Raw genomic sequence first — 22,984 nt, forward strand, 5'->3', positions numbered from 1 at the left:
TATATGGTAAGAGAGATATTAGTTACTGTGGTATACATTTGATATCGGATATGAACACTTTGCCTGGATTTTGTATTGTAACCTTTGGGTGTTGTTCCTAGTTAATCAAGCCAATCTATCAATTAGGTTTTTGCGTTTTCCACCGCTCCTCCTCCAAAAACACAGCGCCACCTCTGCAACGGTCTCCCTCTGGGGGCAAGTGACTATCCAATAGGCCCAGCCAAGATGACCTCGACCTCCAAGAGGAAGGTTCTCTGAGAGCCAGAGGGGACCCCTGACCAAATCTTAACATCTTTCTATCATTCCAGTTCCCCCTGGGGGGAGCATACATGCTCCACATTGGTGCGGTCTCACTTCTGTGAGGGGCAGTTCTCCCTGAGCCAGGTGGCAACCCTGCACTTTTCTCAAATCTCCATTTTCTATCGCTTGTTCCCCTTGGGGTCAGGAGACATGCTCTCCAGCCTTGGAGCCCAATCGGTTCACTCACCTCTGAGAGGGTTCTCTCCTCTGAGAGGGCAGCTCTCCCTGAGCCAGGGGGAAACCCTGTATTCTTTACTAACAACTTGCTTTTATCTATGCCAGTGTTCCTCTCTGGCCTCTTTGCATGTTTATTTCCTTCTCTTTCAGAATTCCTGTCACCCCGCCCCACTGCTGTACTCTCTCAAGTAGAAATGAACCGTATATTTTACTTCATGTTTACAAATCATTCAGTCCAGTATGACGTTCCCCTTTGATAATGCCCCCAGTGCTTTCTTGTCACTAAACTGCCATTTCTAGTTGATATTGTGATGCAAGGCAAATGCAGATTACCAAAAACAAAAACTTGTTATTTTTAACTGGAAGGGCCAAGACATTGTTGGGGGTTTTTAGGAGCAATGGAATGTTCTGAAGGTAGAGTATGAGTAGTAATCTGTTAGTTTGTGATTGGTTGGTGGGAAACACCTGGTGCTGCTTTTGTAAAACTTATTGTGGGTTTTAGCAATGTGCTTAAGCAAATTTTCCAGTCAATTGTTAGAAACTGCAGGGACTCATTTGAGATAAAAAACAGATTACACACAAGTTTTAGGAATACAGCGCCTTGTGTATTTAATGCACGTGGGATCATTTGGTTTTACAAATGCATGCCGAGTTATCAAATTCATTGTAATTTTACTGAGAAAATGAAATTAAGTGGAACTTGAGTGCCATTTTCATCTCAGAGGATGTGGGTGAATGCTTGAAGTTGTGTGTGCTGTGCATGTTTTTTTTTAATTACTTTTATATTGTTCAGCGGTTTCCTTTGTACTGTAATGCATGGGTCTCTGGGGTCACTCTTGGAAGCACCTTAACAAATGTTTTCAATAATTTATTTCTGTGATTAATAACATCTTGGTGTAATAATAAAAATATGTACCTTTAATAAAATCTGTCTGGTTTGCAAAGATGGTTTCCAGGTCCCTTATCTATATGATTTATAAATATGAAATCAGAATTATTATTTTTTTTTTTTTTCTTACACAATGAATATATGTCAACAGAAAAAATATAGCAGGGTGGCCAAGCCTGGTCTTTATTCCAACTCTGTTCTAAATTGTTTAATTGAACCAATTAAACCAATGACCCTCCAGGACTGTGATTGGACCTCTGCTCTATAGTATGTATGGGTAGTAACAATAAACTGTGCTACAACCACAGAAAACTTAGTGAAATCATACTTTCAAAGTTTGTAGGTACTGGCTGTAGTTATCTTACTGAATGCTGCTGATAATGATTTGCAATGATCTGTTTCCCATTATATGTTTTTCAGATGATATTAACATCTTCGGGGATAGTAAGTGGAAATCTACTGTTTATTACTTTAACGAAATGTGCTTTAATGAATGTATTACCGTATGTGCTCAATATAGTGCCCAGTCTCTGCTGTCCAACCTTATACAAATTAACACCCATGCTCTACAAACACCCCCTCCCCCCATTCATTTTTTCAACCTCTTAAAATATAATGTTACTTACAAGTCCAAAAGGGTTTTTTTCTTATACACAATTAAACAAATTAAGTATTATCGACATATATTTTGTTTTGTGTTTATTTGTAACAAAATAACAGATTAAAAAAGTATTTTGCCATGGCAAATCGAACATGCAATAAACCTTGTCTACCACGGTATGTAAAAAACAAGTCCATGTATCAGCTTTCCTGTGTCATGGCTGAAAACAGGTGCTAGAGGGTTTAGCCCTTTACTGCCCTAGATATGTTCCCATACCTATGTAATGCCTATTTCCTCAATGTCAAATATATTGGACACTGGGCAGCAAAGGGTTAAGCTCCAAAGAAAGATTGTTAGGGGAATTAAGTTTCCCCTGCTTTATATATTTTATGAAGATTGCATATGTATTCTCCCACTTCCACGTCGTTTGCAGCTCACAGACAGGATTCCAGCAGTGTCCTTAATTTTACCATTAAAACAGTGTTTCATTTCAACCATGCCATGTAAAACCTCATTTAGTAGTTCTCCTGCAACTTGTGTTAAGATTAACTAAAATATTTTTAGTCCAGTAACCGTTGTTGAAATGTTACAGGGCTGCATTATGACAAATGTTATAATCAATAAATATTAATTTAAAAGGGACATGTTTATGTTACACAGTCAACACTCGGATATCCGTTACCCAGATACACATCAGTCGTGTTTTACCGCCCTTGTATTAAGAATAAAATCAATCCCCATTGTATATATGTAACTGTGGCAAAGTGGTGAGTGAATACAGGTGCGTGCAGTGCAGAGTGGATACAAAACAGACAGACAATGATTTCCAGGTGCAAGGGTATTTATTGAACAATGTCCAGAGCCTTGTAAGTTTGAAACACTAACCATTTACCAAGGAACAGATTACTTACACTACAACCCCTATTTATACCCTCGCTCATGACCCCTAGGTTAACGAGCGCATCAGATGCCACACCGTTTCCCGTCCGAGTCATTGAGTTTGGGTACCGTAGCTCCACCCCCTTCCTAAATGACCGACTTCCACCTACCCTAAGGAATAAATTGTCATACCATTTAGTTAAGGGTACTCTGTTCCTTTTATACAGTGCCCTCACAGGTCGGGAGGGAGATCTAACACCAAGAATCATTTGATCTCTGCCACTGTAACAAATGAATGCACTTAACCGTCACACACGATTTCCGACTTCGTCACCAGTTTTCTGATACAAAGCCCATCTCTTCAATATTACAGTCTGTTACAGCTGGTTTTTTTTTTCTCGCATGCCAAATCAGTCTGTCTTTATCGTTCAGTTACACAGCGCTTCACATGACGAAAATGTAACAAAAACAAAGCGAATGAGAACATTTTGATTTAATTTTACTGTTGGGTCGTTAATGGGAAATTTTACATATTGCTACAAACCATACCGGATTTAAAAGTATGTACTGGATTCCAGTCCATGTGTCCAAGGTCTTCTCTTTTGGCAAGTGATATTTTCAGAATCATATTGTTCTGAATTCAAATACTTCTGGTGAAAATATAATACTGTTCCAACAAAACCAACTACAGTACATCTAAATGGAAGCCTTCTTATTTTAAAACATTGTATCTTTTTTGTGTTCCCTGACAAAACGGACAAGGTTTTGGAACGGGACGAAATAATCGTTGAGGCACGTTTAAAAAAAAATATATATATATTCTGAAAATAATATTGCATTACAATGCAAAAATAGACAGCAGCAGATAGGTGACATCTATAGTTATAGCCTTTTTAAAATTAAATATTCACAACATTTTATGGTATTGAGATGAAATATGAAACCTGCACATGAGGCTTGTCAGAGCCACTGGACAAAGTGTTTAACTTTTGAAATTACAATGAGCAGATCACAATTCAACCACTGCAATATATATGTAACCCGAGTGGCACCGCATCAATGATGTCACAGTGGCCAATTAGCACATACTCTCAAATAGACACTCTTAAAATAACTGCCCAGGTAAAGAGAAGATTGAGAAAATAAGCGACCGGGTGCTATTTCGAGCAAATACAGTATATATTAATAATGATTCAACTTACCTCAAATACCATAAGGTGTGCTTGGTGGGTTGGTATGTGCACATGCATAGTGTGCTACAATTTTGTTCAGAACAAGCCATGTGGACAACAATGATAAAAAAAAAAAAAAAAATACCCGTGTGGGACTCTTAACATCACAGAAAGATGAGGAGTTGCTTCTCACTTCATTCAAACTTCTGGGTCCATATATATGTTTTTGTTTGTTTATACACTCAAATTGTAAAAGTGTGAGAAGGCTGCCACTGTCTTAGATCTAAAGCCTGAATGATGCTTTTGGCCTTAAAAGGGTTAACAAGTTAAGCCACAAGAGCTGAAGTTGCTGAAGGGGAATGCTTTTTGAGTTCTAAACAGTGCATGTCTGCTTAGTAGGGTTAATGTTTTTCACAACATCAAAGTAAAGAGGAATGGTCTTATCTCACGACACTTAAAATTACTACAAATAATAATGAGAGTTTAGATTACATTTTTCAACTAACTGTAGTTATACAGACGTGCTCAAATTTGTTGGTACCCCTCCACAAAAAACGAAGAATGCACAATTTTCTCTGAAATAACTTGAAACTGACAAAAGTAATTGGCATCCACCATTGTTTATTCCATATTTAATAGAAATCAGACTTTGCTTTTGATTTTTTATTCAACATAATATTGTAAATAAGAAAACAAATGAAAATGGCATGGACAAAAATGATGGGACCGCTAAACTAATATTTTGTTGCACAACCTTTAGAGGCAATCACTGCAATCAAACGTTTTCTGTAGCTCTCAATGAGACTTCTGCACCTGTTAACAGGTAGTTTGGCCCACTCTTCCTGAGCAAACTGCTCCAGCTGTCTCAGGTTTGATGGGTGCCTTCTCCAGACTGCAAGTTTCAGCTCTTTCCATAGATGTTTGATAGGATTCAGATCAGGACTCATAGAAGGCCACTTCAGAATAGTCCAATGTTTTGTTCTTATCCATTCTTGGGTGCTTTTAGCTGTGTGTTTTGGGTCATTATCCTGTTGGAGGACCCATGACCTGCGACTGAGACAGAGCTTTCTGACACTGGGCAGTACGTTTCGCTCCAGAGTGCCTTGATAGTCTTGAGATTTCATTGTGCCCTGCACAGATTCAAGGCACCCTGTGCCAGGCGCAGCAAAGCAGCCCCAAAACATAACCGAGCCTCCTCCATGTTTCACTGTAGGTATGGTGTTCTTTTCTTTGAAAGCTTCATTTTTTCGTCTGAGAACATAGAGCTGATGTGACTTGCCAAAAAGCTCCAGTTTTGACTCATCTGTCCAAAGGACATTCTCCCAGAAGGATTGTGGCTTGTCAATATGCATTTTAGCTAATTCCAGTCTGGCTTTTTTATGTTTTTCTTTCAAAAGTGGAGTCCTCCTGGGTCTTCTTCCATGGAGCCCACTTTCGCTCAAAAAGCGACGGATGGTGCGATCAGAAACTGACGTATCTTCACCTTGGAGTTCAGCTTGTATCTCTTTGGCAGTTATCCTTGGTTCTTTTTCTACCATTCGCACTATCCTTCTGTTCACTCTGGAGTCGATTTTCCTCTTGCGGCCGCGCCCAGGGAGGTTGGCTACAGTTCCATGGACCTTAAACTTCTTAATAATATTTGCAACTGTTGTCACAGGAACATCAAGCTGCTTGGAGATGGTCTTGTAGCCTTTACCTTTACCATGCTTGTCTATTATTTTCTTTCTGATCTCCTCAGACAACTCTCTCCTTTGCTTTCTCTGGTCCATGTTCAGTGTGGTGCACACAATGATACCAAACAGCACAGTGACTACTTTTCTCCATTTAAATAGGCTGAATGACTGATTACAAGATTGGAGACATGTGTGATAGTAATTAAAGAAACTAATTAGTTTGAAATATCACTATAATCCAATTATTTATTATCTTTTCTAAGGGGTACCAACAAATGTGTCCAGGCCATTTTAGAATATCTTTGTAGAATAAGCAATAATTCATCTCTTTTCACAGCTTCTTTGCTTTATTCTATGACATACCAAAGGCATGCAAGTATACATGATAAAATAGCTTTTAATTTCATCACTTTTCAGGAGGAATGAAGCATTATTTCAATGAGCTGTAAGGGTACCAACAAATTTGAGCACGTCTGTAGCTTTCAAATAAGGATAATATGTCAAAGTTTTTTGGCTCACCTGGTAAAGGCATGGTAAAATACTACTGGAAGTGTTTTATACCGTGACACATACAGTTTTGTGTCCACCATTTATGCCTCTTCATAGAAAACTCAATGTGATGCATACTAATGGAATCAATTAATAGGTTCTAGTATTAGAAAACATGTTAATTTGTTAAAGCTTATACTGGACCAGGCTTTGCAGTTCAACATTCTAAAAAAACATTTGTTTAAATTGTAGCGTAAAAGATTGTGATAACGCAAAGAAATGTTAACATGGCTTTGATTGGCTAATATTACTGGCATGAATCCTGAGATTCAGGCATCTTTTCAAAAGGCGCTATTTTTAAAATGGAACCAGGAATGAAGGGTTAGGCAACTTCAATGTTATTTTAAATTACATGTAAAATTTCACTGAAAAGTTATCCTTCTATTGTATTCTACCTATAGCAACTTCCTCAACAAAAGGGATTCAGGGTTTACTGTGTTTAGTAATGGTCTGAAGAGACACTGAGAAATACTTATATTCCAAAATTCCTTAAATTGTCAGAGGATTGTATTATGTTTTTTTCTTTATATATAGTTTTGCTTTATAACTTTAAATATGTTTTTAGGTTATTCTGACAGTGTGAAACCAGGATGTGCTGAAAGAATTGATGGTAAATAAAGCACATTACTTCTTTATTTCTTTACACAAATGCATAGACACATTTTTGAGGTTCTTGTAAAGGTTTGAACCCTATTTTAATGCAGTTTTATGTTTGTGTTGCTGTTTTTCTAAACATTTGATGAGTAACACAGCGATATTCCTTTCTGTCTATGTAATAATAGAGTGAGACACTGGTAGTTAAAAAGGCGGTAAGAATTCATATTAAAATGATAAATGTTTAAAGCTTTGTTACCGCATTCCGAAGCATTCACGTTTAAAACAATGCACATCTGAATAGTACAGTGGAATATCTGAATCTAGAACAAATGGAATACTAATGCAAATATTGAGACCTTTTTCCCCTAATGTATATTTAGATGGATATTTGATTTTGTTTTTCTGAGCTCTTCACTCATCGCTAATAAAACAAAGTGCTCCTGCAGGACAACTTTTGTAATTGATTCCTGTCTTCAGTGAAAACTAACCAAAATGCTAAATTACCTAGGCACAGTCAAATAAGGTTCAAGGCAATGGGTGGAGCTATCAAGGTACTTTTTACCCTGCCTAAACTTGAACCACTGCTACATTAAAGCTAAGTACCTGAGACACATAAGGACAAATGTGTGAGTACTGTAAACTGTAAACACTTAGAATGCTGTAAGTGCTGTTTGTAATTGTATTTTTCCTACAGCTACAGATAAAGTGGCCCTGCTGATTGGTAACATGTCGTATAGGAACCACCCCAAGCTGAAGGCCCCAATGGTTGATGTGTACGACCTGACAAACTTGCTTCGGCAGCTCAATTTTAAAGTGGTGTCTCTCCTTGATCTGACCGAGTCTGAGATGCGCAATGCTGTGGACGAGTTTCTACTACTCCTGGATAAAGGAGTCTATGGTAAGCAATTGTTTTACATACACAAGAACCCAAAAACATTTAGGGTACTCAAGCTTTATACATGTTTTGTGCCAGCTACTGATTTTATGTTGCAAGGGTCAAAGGTTATCAAAATGGGAATTCTTTTAATTAAAATGGAAAACATTTTCATCATGTGGAGCATGTTACATTTACTCAACACCTACCCTTTTTCTCCATCACATGTGATGTATGTATTACCAGTCAGAAATGAAGGAAAGACCTCAAAACTGTAATGAACCAGTCATTGCTGGAGCCACCAGATGAGTAAAAAGTGAGAGTTTAAAACAAGTAGTATGCATAGTACAGTACTACACTACATAGATATGGATACATACATCTACACAAAAATGTTGGACGGCAGTGGCTTAGTCACTGGCTTCTGCTTTTTATTGAGTCGTAATGCATGGAGCCTCTACACTGTGTGGGCCTGAGGTTTATGATACACGCCAACGCTTCCTGTGGCTCTTCCTGTATCAGATCTAATCCACATAACATCTGCTAACTTTACTGCAAGTTCTGAACAAACAAAAATAGCAGTGAAAGGATAGTTCTACCTTATTTTTATATTTTTTAAAGAAGGGGAGGGGGTTTACAAATAACTGCTCACAGAACAAGAAGTCGTTTTATGGCACCAGCAATCCATGTGGTTCTAAGTGAGGGAGAATATACTATAGGCTGCATGTTGCAGACACATTAATAGGCTTTTTTCCATCCAGCTGAAGAAGGACGTAGTCCGAAACGTTCTGATATAAAAACTTTGATCAATTATTCACATTGTGTACCTACATTACCTTTGATTGTGCTCTTTTTGGTACACAGCAGTTTTCCTTTTTCAAATTATATATATATATATATATATATATATATATATATATATATATAGTAATTATGGAATTATGGACTGGAAAAGAGGGCTGTAGTGGAAAAGTATTGACCCGAGGGAAGACTATTGTTACCAACAGGGGGCTATAATGCCTGAAGCCACATTGTACCCTGGAGGTAACAATAGTCTTCCCGAGGGGCATTTATTTTGACTGACTCATATTTAATATATGAGTCAGTCAAAATAATAACAGAGGCAAGGTTGGATAGTAAATATGACTTTATATACTGTAAACCCATAAATATTTGTGAGCCTTTAATTATGTGTTTTTTGCGTATGAAATAAAAAAAACTTAAACATTTTTGGCACGAATACCTTAGTGTTGTACATATAATGAAGTAATATACTACCAGTGCAACAGGTCACCAACATTTCTGGAGCAAAATAGGTTTTATGGGTGTGATTCGCCAGATATTTTGGTCTAGCTTACATAATGTTATTTACAAATTTAAATAGTGAGCAGATAGGTAGGTTTGTTGATTGTCAGAGTAGTATTGTTCCTTGGGATAACAAAACACTGAGCTCAAGTCATGTGATTTCATAGAAATGCCAGGTGCTCAGTGTTTGGTATTTGAGTTGAGTTAAAATTGCCAAAATGAGTTGATTAAGAATCTGTATAAATAGCCATTCGCAAAGACACGATTTTAATTAACGCAAGAACAGTGAAAGATATGACCATGCCCCGCTTGAGTAATGAAGTTTGCCTGGCTGCTATCGGCATGATTGTAGGCGGCCTGTCTGTAAGAGAAGTTGCCCGGAGAACAAGATGTTCTGCTTCAACAATCATCAGACTAGTCCAGAGAAACCAGTAAACCAGCTCTGTGAGGGACAGGCCACGTCCTGGAAGGCAGAGGGTCACCACTCTGACCCAGGACTGTTATGCTGACTGTTGCATTGTTCAAGCCAACTGGTGGGGCGGTGGGAGTGTGATTATGTAGGGAGGAATCTCCTTTAAGACAAGAACACCTTTGGTGCAGATTGAGGGCAACCTTACTACTCAGCGATACATTGATGAAGTCCTTGAGGCAACAGTTTATCCGTTCCTGCAAGCCAATCCGGAAGTGTCGATTTTCCAGCAGGACAATGCAAGACCACACAGTGCTAGGATTACAATTGCACAACCTCAAGAAAACAATGTCGAGGTCTTGCCGTGGCCAGCTTTTTCTCCAATAGAACATCTGTGGGACCAAATTGCCAGTGCCATCCTCAGGAGACAACCACGACCAGCCAACCATTGCCAGCTGGCTGCAGCTGCACAGGAAGAGTGGCAGAACATCCCACAGCAGTCTATCCAGAGGCTGATCAGGTCTATGCGTCAACGCTGCCAGGGAGGTCATACTTTGTAATGTAATTTTGACAGATTGTCATGTTTCATACATAATAGATATAAATAGTCAGCCAAACTAATAGGCCAAAGTAGTTTCTATACAACACTTCAGATCCAAAATATACTGTTGCTTCCTGGTATCTATTCACTTGAACTGCTTGAAGTCTTACATATTGGGGCTTCTTGTTTTCTGAATGATGAAGACCAAACACTGACTTCAGGTTTGATTATGAGTATCCTCCAATAAAAATGTACTATTTGGCAGTGGTCATGTGACTTGTTTACAGATCATACTTCTTGTTCTGGTTTACCATGACAAATTGTAGTAAACCACAATAAAAGGTAAGAAAGGTAAACCACAAGTATGGCAAAACAGTGGTAAAAAAAAACATGATTAACCATAGTAAGGATGGGTAACAGCATAGTAAACATCAACATTTTTGGTAAATTTACTTTGGTAAACGTATATAAGATATAGACCAAAAACAGTGAACGCAACCAAAGACCGTTTTAGGTTTGCTGGAGCTTGAAATAAATTCAGTACATACAGTGTCACAGATCAGCACATCTTTCCTTTGACTAATCACAGCAAAAATGCCAAGTTAAAATAATGACCTCACCAGTTGAGTAGTCTAACAGTAATAACTTATTTTTTTTTATAATGAATTTCCAGTGGCTATGCAGGACTACATGTGCTGGAATATGCAAACAGTCACTCATGGTGGATCTAACTGAGGCATCAGCTTTCAAAATAAGTTATATTTAGGCACTATTCAGGGTCAAGGGGCTTACCGCTCTCAGATTGAACAGGTGTACTTATTACACACTCCAGCTGTATGTATACCACAGCATTTCAGAATCAAGGAAAATATACTGAACTGTACAAATGTTGGGGCTGCAAATGTTTTTTTTTTTTTTTTAATAAATTAAAAATCGCCAATTATTTTTACCCCCGATTTTCTCCCAATTTGGAATGCCCAATTATTACTATTATTTTTCTCCTTCACTGCGGCGATTACCCACACAGCTCAGGGACCCGAGGCTCAGTGGGCATCCTCTGATCCCACAAGCCAATTGGCGTCTTTTTACACCCAGGAACTTGAGAGCGGATGTCTGCAGGCTCCCGGCCTCTGGAGGACAAAGACCAGCCCAGCAAATCTCCACCCCCAAACTCACTTGGCGCCTGGCCTGTAGGAGTCACCACAGAGTGGTGAGGAGAAACAGTCTAAACCAGATCCCACCTCCCCAACTCCGGGAGCACCAAACGCCAATGCAGTGCCCTCCTGGAGACCCCAGCGAAGACTGGCTGCCACGCACAACCAGGATTCGAACTTGCGACCTCTGGTTGTATGACTCATCCTGCACACCGCGCGGCAGTGTTTTTACCAGGTGAACCATTTGGGGACCCTGGCTTCTTTAATTACATTTTGATTACGTTTCAAAGATGTCATGAAAAAAAAGGTGTTTTGCATATAAAGCAGAGCCTCAAAAGTTACAAACCCCACACTCATCGGTTACTAAATACAAAACTTGAAACCAGAAACAGGTCTTATGTAAAATATATGTGAAGATTCAATCAGATTTTTTTACAAAGCTTACATAGCTCTCCTGGTTTATTTTATGTGTTCTTATTATTATGCCATATCTTAAGATAGACCTTTAATTAATTCACATAAATTTGGTGTTCACATAAATTAAATCATTTAAAATAATACAAGTTTCTGAGTTTCACACATTTCAGTCTAATCAACATCCTCCATTTCTTATTTACTGTATTATGAAGACCATTTTTCAGTTTCCCTTCAAACATATGCCCTGCCATCATGGATTGACTGAATCTAAAGTATTATATCTAAATGCATATTGTTGTTCAGTAAAGTAAATTTGACATTCTAAAGATTGATACAAATGAATTTGACTCTTCAATTGTAGAACTCCCCTTAGATGATTCATCTCAGCCTCTTTCTAGACAGGGTAGTAAAACATGAGCTCCATCTGATCAGCTAGCATAGGAAAATACAGACAGAATTTGGAACTTGTTTTGTTGAACAGGGAGTGATGGGGTCTTATATAAGTAATTAAAAATGTCAATGAACATTTAGGAAATGTGAGTGTGATGGTATTTGCAGTAGAGTAATGACATAAAGGAGTGATGTGATCTCACTAATCAGACTTAACCTTTCATTCTAACCCTTTTATATAAAGAACACGGGTAAGATATGTCCTTGAAGTCCTTAACGGCTGTGGCTATGTTCCAATGTAGAGTGTGTGGTTGATTGAGTAAGCAGCCAAGAAAAGTATCACATCACTTCAGTGCAAATTGCTGAAATAGTCATATGGAGTCAGATTCTTTGAGTCACTGACGGAAGGTGATGTACAGAGAAGTTTGAGTCGGACATTCCAATTCAGTTGGGTTTGATATTATCTTGACATTAAAGGTGACATTTAAACAACAGTATTTGTTTTTCTATCACCATTAGCAAACACTGTACTATATAGACCAGAGGTTCCCAAACTCCTGAGATGCATGACCCATGTGCACTCCCCCCTTCTAATAAACAGTACAGTATTTAGAAAAGATGATAATCAACATATAATAACTAATAACTAATTGTTCTGAAGACAGAAAGCAACATAGCACAGTACCACTGTTTAAATACTTAATAAACCTGAATATAAATGAACACCTAGTGAGTCATATTTACCTCAGTGAGTAGGACGAGCCTACTTGCTAGTGCACAGTTTGTGGTATCTCGGCTTGATTTCAGAGTTTCAATCTCAGAACTGTCTCTGCAGTCAAGCGATTTCTGTACTTGTTCTTGATATAAATAAGCAAAGAAAACCCTGTTTCACACAGATCTGTTGAGGCAAACTGAACAAGTATTTTAATGGCTGTTTGTGACAATTCAGTAAACTCTTTTCTAATTGAGAGCAAGAACTGATCAACAGACATAACTTTGAAATTATCTGTCAAAGCAGAGTCACCAGCAACATCAATCAAATTCTCTTTTAGACTCACAGCAATCTTGGTCTTTGCTACAAAGTTCTCTGAAAACTGATTTCGAACCCAGGCAAAATCCTGAAATTCATTTGCCTCACTTTCAGGAAAATATACTCTGAATTGTGTGCAAAGCTGAGGCAAATGCTCCACTATCACATCTTTAACTTCCAGGACCGGCATTCCAAAATCCATAATGACAGAAGACAGTGTCAAGATGGTTTCCCATGTACCCGCATGGACTTGTCAGAACTACATTTCTCATCATCCTCCTGCTCACATGTGTAACTGAGATGGATTTACCAGTGAGCAGGAGGATGATGGGAAGTGTAGTTCTGAGAGGTCCGTGCAGGTACATGTCAGAAACAAATATTTACAGATCTTGCGCCCCCCTGATAACCTTGTCACACACCCCATTTTTAAAACCTCTGATATAGACACATTACATGTTATTTGTTGAATAAAATCCAATTAAGCCCATTTCACACTGGCACTCCTACCCGGGTCCCAGTGACCCATCTCAGGATGTGGGTCGATACAAAATGACAAAATGCAAGATTGCCGTTCGTAGGCCGACGAAATAACAAACAGCCACGTCTGCATGAAGGTTTCATTTCTGCAATGAACATTTCTGTTTATTTTGTTTATCCATATTTATGTTGATTGAGACACACCAAGAGCCAGATTGCAGCAGAGATGAAGAAACCTTTGGTCTAATCAACATTTGGGCTGACGGTTCAATCCAGAGAAGCTTGGATGGAAGCGTCCGTAACAAGCTGCTTCAGGGATATTGTGTACTTGCGTCTGTCACCCAGGTCAACCCTGCTTTATCAAACCGGGTCCGATCTGGGTAGAGCATGCCAGTGTGAAGGGCTTTAGACTGTTTTTTCTGTGTTCAAATCATCTAAGGGACATTTTTATTTGTACTTTTGATGCTAGTCCACTATAGAGGATAACTAGTATATTGGAAGAGAGAAACAGAAAGTTATACACCACAAGTCCCCGTATAGCCCATTAAAAAGAACAGGCACCAAAACAAGTAGTTCTGAATGTACCAGTGTTCCTCAGAGAGAAACTGTGCATCTCATCTATGTCTCTTTCACTTCTCTGAGAAACGCTTGAGAATCTTTTTTTAATCTCATTTAAATATGCTACTGTATGTGTCTCAAATGGTTATCCTAAAACCACTATTGAAGAAACAAATGAGACACTGCATATTTCCAATAAGACATATTTCAGCAGTTGAAGGTAAATACATTTGAGCTGACATTTTTAATTTGTATTCCACAATATACTGAGATATACTGTATCTGAAGACGTAGATATCCACAAAATATAAAATTGCGCCTGTAGCTTTTTATCATACAGTGCTTGATCTCAATAGAGAAAGTCAGCTTACGGTTTAAAGACAGTTTATTATGTGGCTGTGAACATTTTCAGATGGTTTCACACGTGTAGCTCTATTTTGTTTGTCTTCTGAACAGCATTGCTTCCTGCCTCATAGCTGCAAAATTTGAAAGATGCATTGCATTCACTACAAAAATATTACACAACCAAGATTTTTTTGGCCAGTTGGTTTATACCTTATACATGTACTTGCTTGATTTGAGTATCTGGTTTATCTATTTGCAGAAACAAAACATAAAATTAATTTAAACCCCAATCTAGACAATTTAAATTGATTTAAGACAAGCTAGCACATGTTCTCTCGTCTGTGAAAGGCGTGTTAAGCAACATCAAAGATTGCTTATGTTCTTTATAGACTCTTTAACTGTGGGACACACATGAATGAGAGCCATTTTAGACAATATAGAGTTACAGTATGTCCTGTAATGTCTGGTTTTGATTTATTGCTGTAACTGCCAATGGCAGGTTACCACTGTTTACTGAGTGATCATCTGTTGAGGGTTTTAAGCAAAATGAATACATTTCAAATTATCAAAAGCAAATGGAAAATCGCATTAATTAGAACACAATATTGCTTGGATTAATCATGATCAGACCTTAATCTCAAATAAATTGTAAAGTTCTTTTCATTTTCATCCTGTTGGGTATGGTTGGACTTTATTGGTGCACCATAACTTTAAGCCATATATCAGCATGAAGTTTTAACACCTACTGTCATGTAATGGAAATCATTATGTCAATTTGAAATTATTATACACATTCTATGACTAAAGTTATCGTATGCTTAATCACATTCATTGCTGCTTTGACTTGAATGAGATTGGCTGCATACATTATCTATATGTAAATGCCAAGGTTGTGAGATCTGACAAGATGGCTGTAAATCAGTTCATCAGAGCAGTCAAATTATTGTTGCTGCTGCATCTTGTTTATAAAACTGTCTTTGCCAGTCAAAGTAATCATCCCCATCGTGAGCTTAGTTAGGAGCATAACAGGGTTCATGGATTGGTCTGGGGAGTGTTTCATTTCACAGGACAAATAGGAGCTGCAGGAATGTCAACCACAGCAGAGTGCATTTAAAAATGTGTTTTAATAGAAGGCTGGGAGCTTTATTGCATAGCTCACGTCACGATAGCCCATAGCCTTAAAACAACAGTTGTCTTTTTGAATAATAAGTATATGCTTAAAAAACCTGGGTGAAATTCTGACTCTTTAAGAAAAAAGTTCCTATTTGGGGGACACATACACTCCTTAGCCCTTTAAACCATAAAATGTTCTCATGTCCTTTAGAATGAAATGCTTATAAGTAGGCTTGCTACTATTCTATTATTATTTTTTTGCCAAATCGACGATTGATATCGACGTTTATTTTAGAAAGAATTTACCAGGTTTTTTTCGATCTTTATCTTTCAATTCAAGCAGAGAATGGATGAAATCGACCTTTATGCTTTAAAAAAAAATACTTTTTATGCCATTGAAAAACGTCTCATTTAGCAAAACCCCTTTATCATATTCAGCATGTAACAAAACCATGGTTACCGACATTCTAATTGAAATAATGTTTGGTCAAAGCTGAGATATACATTTAAAAAATGCCTCAAATAACCGTAGTAAATGCAGCATATACAAGTGTATTACACAGACCTTTATAGCATAAGTTTACAAGTAAAAATAATATGCACAGAACAAAACATTAGATAGTTGAACAGAACTAACTTGCACTTATTATTCGGAGTCTGAGCTCCCTCTCCTGCTTCACCACAGCCAGACTCAGAGTCACTGGAAGGCAAGGCATGCCGCGGAGACTTCAGCCGTCGGCCAGGGTATTGTGCACAATATTCATTCAGTGTTTTTCTCTTGCACCCCATTTTCAAATTAAACTGTCACTGTATACTTAAAGCAAAAGCTTACTTAAACCTTAACCTGCTAATTTCAAAGTAGGCGCTATGAGTGACAGGCACTGTAGCTGACAAATGAGAGCATTCTAGTACTGCTTCAGTCAACGAGATCTGTCAGAACAGGGTGAAACTACACTACTAACAAACCACTGAGATGATTGACAGCGACCCCCAGCCATTCAGAGTGGAATGGAGGGACAGACAGCAAATATAAAAACTACACAAGCTAGAGAGGATTACTAAATGATTAATTTTGGTGAAAAAAAAAATAGGGAGTGGTTTTAACAACGTTTATCGTATATAAATTTATTTCAGTCTAACTCATATTTTTTGGGAATTCGACATTTAACAAGGAAGCCTACTTATAAACTTAGAAGAAAGAGAGCCGTTGTATCTGTGAAGCCAACATTGATTTTGGTACTTTGCCATAAATACAACTTTTATTTTATTCAGGGTCAAAAATAGATACTACAATGCTATAATCTAATTTTATTTAATTGCCTTCATATTTTCCTTTTATTGATGACGCATACTGTATAATCATTCCAAATACTGCAAAAGTTGCCTTAAAAAAGCTTAACAAAGAGGCATTTTTAACACACCTTAATAAAGGGAGATGGATAACCCAGCCTTCTTACTTTGTTTTTGTTTTCCTCAGGTCTCCTCTATTATGCTGGTCATGGGTATGAGAACTATGGCAACAGTTTCATGGTTCCTGTTGATGCCCCCAACCCCTATAGATCTGCAAACTGCCTGTGTGTCCAGAGTATTTTGAAACTGATGCAGGAGAAGGAGACTGGCTTAAATGTCTTCTTGTTGGATATGTGCAGGAAAAGGTAAGGCATCAGTCCTTAATTCCACCTAATTGCCTAATTTTAAATATTAAATCCACAAGCCTGTTCTCTAAAGGCCCCAAAGGTCATGACAGCTAGTTAAGCCAGAGTTCAATTTTGAATGACAGGCCCATTGGTTGATCTACCATATTAAAGCAACTGTGACACAAGTCTTGTAAGGGTGTGCCTAAAGGAAATCCTTTGTTTTTCTTCTTTTTTTTATTGCAGGAATGTTTATGATGACATTATACCTAATGTAGAGGCCTTAAGGGTGACCGCCAATATTGTCTTTGGATATGCAACGTAAGTTCCTGCTGTGCACATTATTGTTTTTTTATAAATGGTGCAGTTACCCTTCCAGTTACCACATACATTATTGGTACTCATGCTCTGTAGAGGGCTGTCCATGTCAATGTAGACACCAATTTTACACCAATGCTATTTAAGGGCTGTAAGGAAAATGACCCACCCTTTTAAGATATGATTTAGCCACACACTTTCTGTAGCACAAGAAATGTACATGGTATGTACATGCTACGTCATATATGTTTTGTAAAATGAATAAGATGGGAACAAACCACACATTTTAAACATAGAAAATGCCATTCGCCTTTTAGAAGTGAATGGGCCTGTTCAAATTATACAGAGTCAATTCTATTTCAGTATATTTATGAAAACGCACCACTGTTTAACTTTAAAAGGTGTCAAGATGCTGAAGCATTTGAGCTCAACTCAACAGGATTCACAAATGGTGTTTTTATCAAATTCCTCAAAAAACGCTTGCTGGAAGATGAGAAGATTACTGTTCTTCTGGACAAAGTGGCTGAAGGTATGTGAGGCCCCAGGGTTTGCTGAAGTCAAACCATTTTACTTTTAACCAGCCTAACTGTAAAATATAAAAGACCACAGAGTTGATGAAGTTGAAATTGTGGGTGGTACATTTGGGAAGCCAGAAACCTAAACTCGAAAGAAAAGACTTTCCACTATGTGCACACCCCTTTTTAATTGGACTACTGTAAGTGGAGTGGTGGAAAAGTGTTTTTAATGAACGCTTGGGTGACCCCCTACTCAAACACTAAATCTGAGAAACTGAATTCCGAAATGGTCACTTAAATACCCATTTATGTGTAGGCTCTGCATCCTGTTTAAATATTTTACATTTTTAAGCACAGAAATCCATACATACTATGTGTTGTATATAATGGTGATGTATTTTGTGATATACTTCAACATGTGCTTCAGAAAATGAATACAGTAGAACCTGAATACGATTGAATTGGCTACGAATATGATTGAATTGGCTCCAGGGGTCCATCAGATATGTTAAAATATCGTAACTCAGAGGGAGTCGTTACACTACATTGTAGTGGCTTTATTAACATCGGAGCATTATAAATGAACAATTAATCCCTTGCTTTCTTGTTTATTTTTATTCATCATGGTTAAACTGGGAAGTTACCTAATGTGAGAGCATGTAAAAAGCAAAACTGAATTCCTAAACAAATTCCTTATCTGCAACTGAATCCATTCTGTCTGCCTAAGAGTTGAATGTACTATTTTAGATCCATAATAATATGTGCATTGATCAGTTTACATCAGTATCGTTCAGTTGGCAGCAGCATATGTACATGACGCATGCCACCAGAGATCCATCGGTTAATAGAGGGTATTGTATATGACAGGTTCTACTGTAATACAGTAAACAAATGTTTGTTTTTTGTAGATATGGGCACGTTTGATCCAACCAAAGGGAAGCAGGCTTTGGAGATCCGCAGCAGCTTGTCAGAGAAGAGGGCTTTAACTGACCCCATACAGTCGTCAGGCTGCTCGGAGGAAATCATGGCACGCAATCTGCAATGGGAAAAGGCTCATGGTACGGTACACAGTATTCATTCAAACAATGGCAAAGTTTGCTGTTCCTATGGAATCATCTGGTTTCACCACACTTTTAGGAAGCCAATAAAAATGAAATGGATCTATCAGAGGGCATTCCAACAGTGCCTGATAAACTTGATTTACACAATGAGCATCAGAAAGATTCCGTTTTTTTAAGTGTCTGTTTATAGTCCAATATTGTCCAATATTCTTTTCTAGACTTCTTTAACAACACTAAGTAATGTTCAAACTGTGTTGCCCCCAAAAATATTTTCTTTAAAAAATGTAATCTTAGAAAACCTATTTATTTCTTATTTTATAACAAATTACAAAAGGAATATTTAAGATTTTAATAAATTATTCTGACTAAATAAACGAAAAAAAAAATGGTAAACTGTATTTATTTTTAATTTTTTTTTGGTAAAATCAGCCATGACTAGCCAAAACTGTACAATGAAGAGGGCACTTGCTGAAATGTTTGTCTACTTGACTTTTTTCATTTTTTTTTTAGGTTATTTTATAACTTTGTTTATTATCAACAGAAGTAAATTTACAGAAAGCTATCGGCAGTGTGGGAAACAAATTACACAATAAAATAAGCTTAAATGCACACTGCAATTGATGGAAAATAAAGAGGCGATAGAGAAAGGACAGAGAAACAAGTGGGAAAGGAGAAGAAAGAGAAAAAATATATAACTGAAAACCGAGAGTCACATTCAGTGGATGCAAAGAACATTGGGTAGAAGAAAGCTTTTAGCAGATCTTCAACTGGCTCAAGGAGTGAGGGGAAGCTGGAATGTTCAAAGAATGTTAAAAAGGGCTGCCATGCTATGTATAATTTTTCTCTTTTTAAATGTGAATTAAGTTTTTTCAAGAATAAGGAATTGCATGACATACCTAACCGAGTGGATGTGAAAGGGTGGGGCAGCTTGCTTCCAGTTAAACAGAATTAGGCGTCTGGCAAGCAAGGTCGCAAAGGCCAGGGAATCTGACTGCAACTTGGTCAGAGGGATGTCACTGGGCACTACACCAAAAAGGGCAATAAGTGGAGGAGCCAACCCGAGACATAACCAAAACATATGTTTAAGGGAGGTGGACCCTGCTTTCATCTGTCACAGGTTCGATACAAATATGGGAAGATCTTAGCCAATTTAGTCTAAATTGTATCAGTCCATGTCTGGCACAGAGAGAGGAGGAATGAACCTGAGACAGGATTCACTCCCAACCTAAATCTGCTTCCCACAACAATTTAATTCTGGAAGGTGAAGGGCAATGTAGGGGGAAAATAGTGGTGTATATTTTTGAAATCATGCCTTTGCAGTTTTGGGTTACACTCAAGTATAGAATCAGTAGGAGATACTTTGATCAAGTGAGTTGAAAAAGGATTTGGGGATGAACACTGGAATACTTTGGAAGCAAGAAGTGGAGAGAAGATAATTTATGGCAGCCGAGCGGCTGGAGAACAATTCACTCTTATGGAGATTCAGTTTATACCCAGATACTTTGCCAAATTGATCTAGTATAGAAACAACATGGGGCAGAGAGGATGTGGTGTCAGAAATGCACAAAATAATATAATTTGCTTAAAGATAAAACTTATGCTCATCCCCCCCCCCTCAACCACACCGTGCTCATCTGCCATGCAGAAAGATAGATAGAGGTTAAATGGCAATAGCAAAGTGTAAGGCTGAAAAAGGACAGCCCTGTCTTGTGCCGCGATGGAGTGGAAAATATTTGGAGGAAGTGTTGTTAGTACAGACAGAGGCAAGAGGAGGTGTAAAGTAACTAAATCCAGGATATAAAGTTACGGCCAAAATCAAACCTCTGAAGGGTGGAAAATAGATCAAAGGCCTTCTCAGCATCAAGTGAGACAAGAACTTCTGGGGTGGCGAAGTAAATAATATTGAGCAGGCACCGAAGATTAAAAAAAGAGTGCCTGTTTTGTATAGAGCCCGTCTGGTCTTAGGAGATTTTGGAAGTACAACTGACAAGGCGATGGGCCAGCACTTTTTCTAGAATCTTAATATCAATATTAAGGAGGGTGGCATGAGCTGCAATCAGGGGGGTCCTTGTTCTTTTTTAATAACAATGATATTGAAGTTTGGCAAAGAGTCAGAGGCAAGGACTAAGAAAGAAAAGATTCAGAAAATACAGAAGATAGCAGAGGGAGAGTTGAGGGGAGAATTAATGTAAACACTCTGTGGGAAAATAATCAGGACCAGATGACTTGCTGCTCTGCATTGATTTAATGGCCTGATTAATTTCCTCAATGGCAAAGGGCTCTTCCAGGTGAGCTTTGGAGTGGGGATCGATGGTAGGAATAACAAGGTCCTGAAAAAATGAATACAGTGAATTGGTTGTTGATCTCCTGTTGATCAACGGAATCGTGCCAGGCTGAGTATGAGTTTGAGCACTGGCTTAGCTGTTGCGCTAGAATTTTACTGGCCTTGTTGCCATGTGCCTTACGTATGCGGATATGATCGGATGTGCGAAGATGCGTATCTTGGAGAAACGCAATTTTCATCTTAAGTTGTTGGAGATGGGATAGGACTTTATTGTGATTCACTGGATGATTGAGTCCCCTGACATTCCAGCTTACAAAGTTAACATTACAACCTGCTCTGCAGGCCCTACTACTTGAGTGTGCCATCATTATAGAAGGAATGTAGAGAACATACACAACCAGTGAGCATATATAATAACAGGTAAGTAAGGAGCAAGTCAATAGAGTAATAAACCAAACAAAAATCTGTTTAAACAGCTCCATCTAGTGGTTGGGTGCAGGACAGGTCATCAACTGTCTAGTAACATTTTCCACCATACCATCAAAAACAAATAGAGAAACTAGTAGTAATAATAATCATAATAATGAATGAATCAATAATAAAAAAAAAAACACTTCATACTATTTTCAGGAGTATAGCTCAAAAAAAGAGTATAGTTACTAAACATAGATTACGTATATACCTATCGAGAGTATGTCAACACTATAGTAACACACTCTATACATACACATGCATACACACACACAATCTCCCCATACATACACAAACATCCTCCTTCTTCCTTCACTTAATTAAGGACCACATTTTGGAAAGAAAAGAGAAAAAAGGAGAAAAAAGGAAGTAAAATTAAATAAAAAATAAAAAAAAAACATGGCATGTATGATAAACTCCTCTCAATGTGCACTCGACCCTTTACTCTTGCAGAACTTCCCGAAAGTATGTGCCTGGAGTTTGACTGTGGAGTCCAGATTAAGCTGGGATTTGCTGCAGAGTTCTCTAATGTCATGGTGATTTACACTAGCATTGTGAAAAAGCCAGAGGACATGACATCCTGTGAGGCGTACGTTACAAATTTCACACCGGTAAGAGTTTTTCAGTAGTTTCAGATGTCTGCCAGTGTCTAAAAACCAAAACTCGATTTATACAATTCAAAGAAATGTAAAATTAAATTATGCAAAAATGAAACTGATATGACTGCCTCCGCATTGCAAAGCAGTGAGCTCAGGAATTTGGTTATTGGTAGGAGGTGGTACAATGTAATTGGGGTCAAAGTAAAATTGCAGAAAATGTAAAAATGTTGCCTTTAATATATCATAATTCACCCACTTTTTTATTTCCGATCCACGTTTTATTAAGCCACTGGATGTGTGTAATTAATGCACAGGAGCTTCTCTCTTTCACTAGATACGCTGAACTTGAGCTGTTATAAAACATTTAAATCTTTACTTTTATTCAGTTGGGACAAGTGGTGAGAAAATATATTGGGTTAATTGCTCAATGTAAATGTGGAGCAAAGAAATTACAAATATATATTTTACTATTGATTTTACGTGTTCTTAACAGCTGCCTTTTATATTTACAGGACCTAGATGTGGACCCCAAGGAGACTAACAAAGTAACCCCAGAAGAAACAGGCAGCTATTTGCTGTCCAAGAGCCTCCCAGAACACTGTCTGTACACCAGGTTGAGCTCTCTGCAGAAACTCAAAGTATGTGTAAGGTA

The 22,984-nt window shown here is 37.9% G+C and overlaps 1 protein-coding gene across 2 annotated transcripts in view; it reads left to right on the forward strand.

Annotated features, from left to right (window-relative positions):
- LOC117972607 (mucosa-associated lymphoid tissue lymphoma translocation protein 1-like) overlaps positions 1-22,984 on the forward strand; it is a 43,640-nt gene that overhangs the window by 15,605 nt on the left and 5,051 nt on the right. Inside the window, exons 8-17 of one of the 2 annotated variants that reach the window (XM_058995537.1) lie at positions 844-891; positions 1,787-1,810; positions 6,806-6,850; positions 7,532-7,735; positions 16,928-17,105; positions 17,331-17,405; positions 17,804-17,931; positions 18,826-18,975; positions 22,187-22,344; positions 22,845-22,970. In XM_058995537.1, coding sequence (XP_058851520.1) covers positions 844-891; positions 1,787-1,810; positions 6,806-6,850; positions 7,532-7,735; positions 16,928-17,105; positions 17,331-17,405; positions 17,804-17,931; positions 18,826-18,975; positions 22,187-22,344; positions 22,845-22,970 — 1,136 coding nt within the window. The remainder of the gene's footprint in view (positions 1-843; positions 892-1,786; positions 1,811-6,805; positions 6,851-7,531; positions 7,736-16,927; positions 17,106-17,330; positions 17,406-17,803; positions 17,932-18,825; positions 18,976-22,186; positions 22,345-22,844; positions 22,971-22,984) is intronic. The other variant, XM_058995545.1, reaches the window with a different exon arrangement.

Source organism: Acipenser ruthenus, chromosome 2 (assembly GCF_902713425.1).
Source record: "Acipenser ruthenus chromosome 2, fAciRut3.2 maternal haplotype, whole genome shotgun sequence".
Lineage (NCBI taxonomy): Eukaryota > Metazoa > Chordata > Actinopteri > Acipenseriformes > Acipenseridae > Acipenser > Acipenser ruthenus.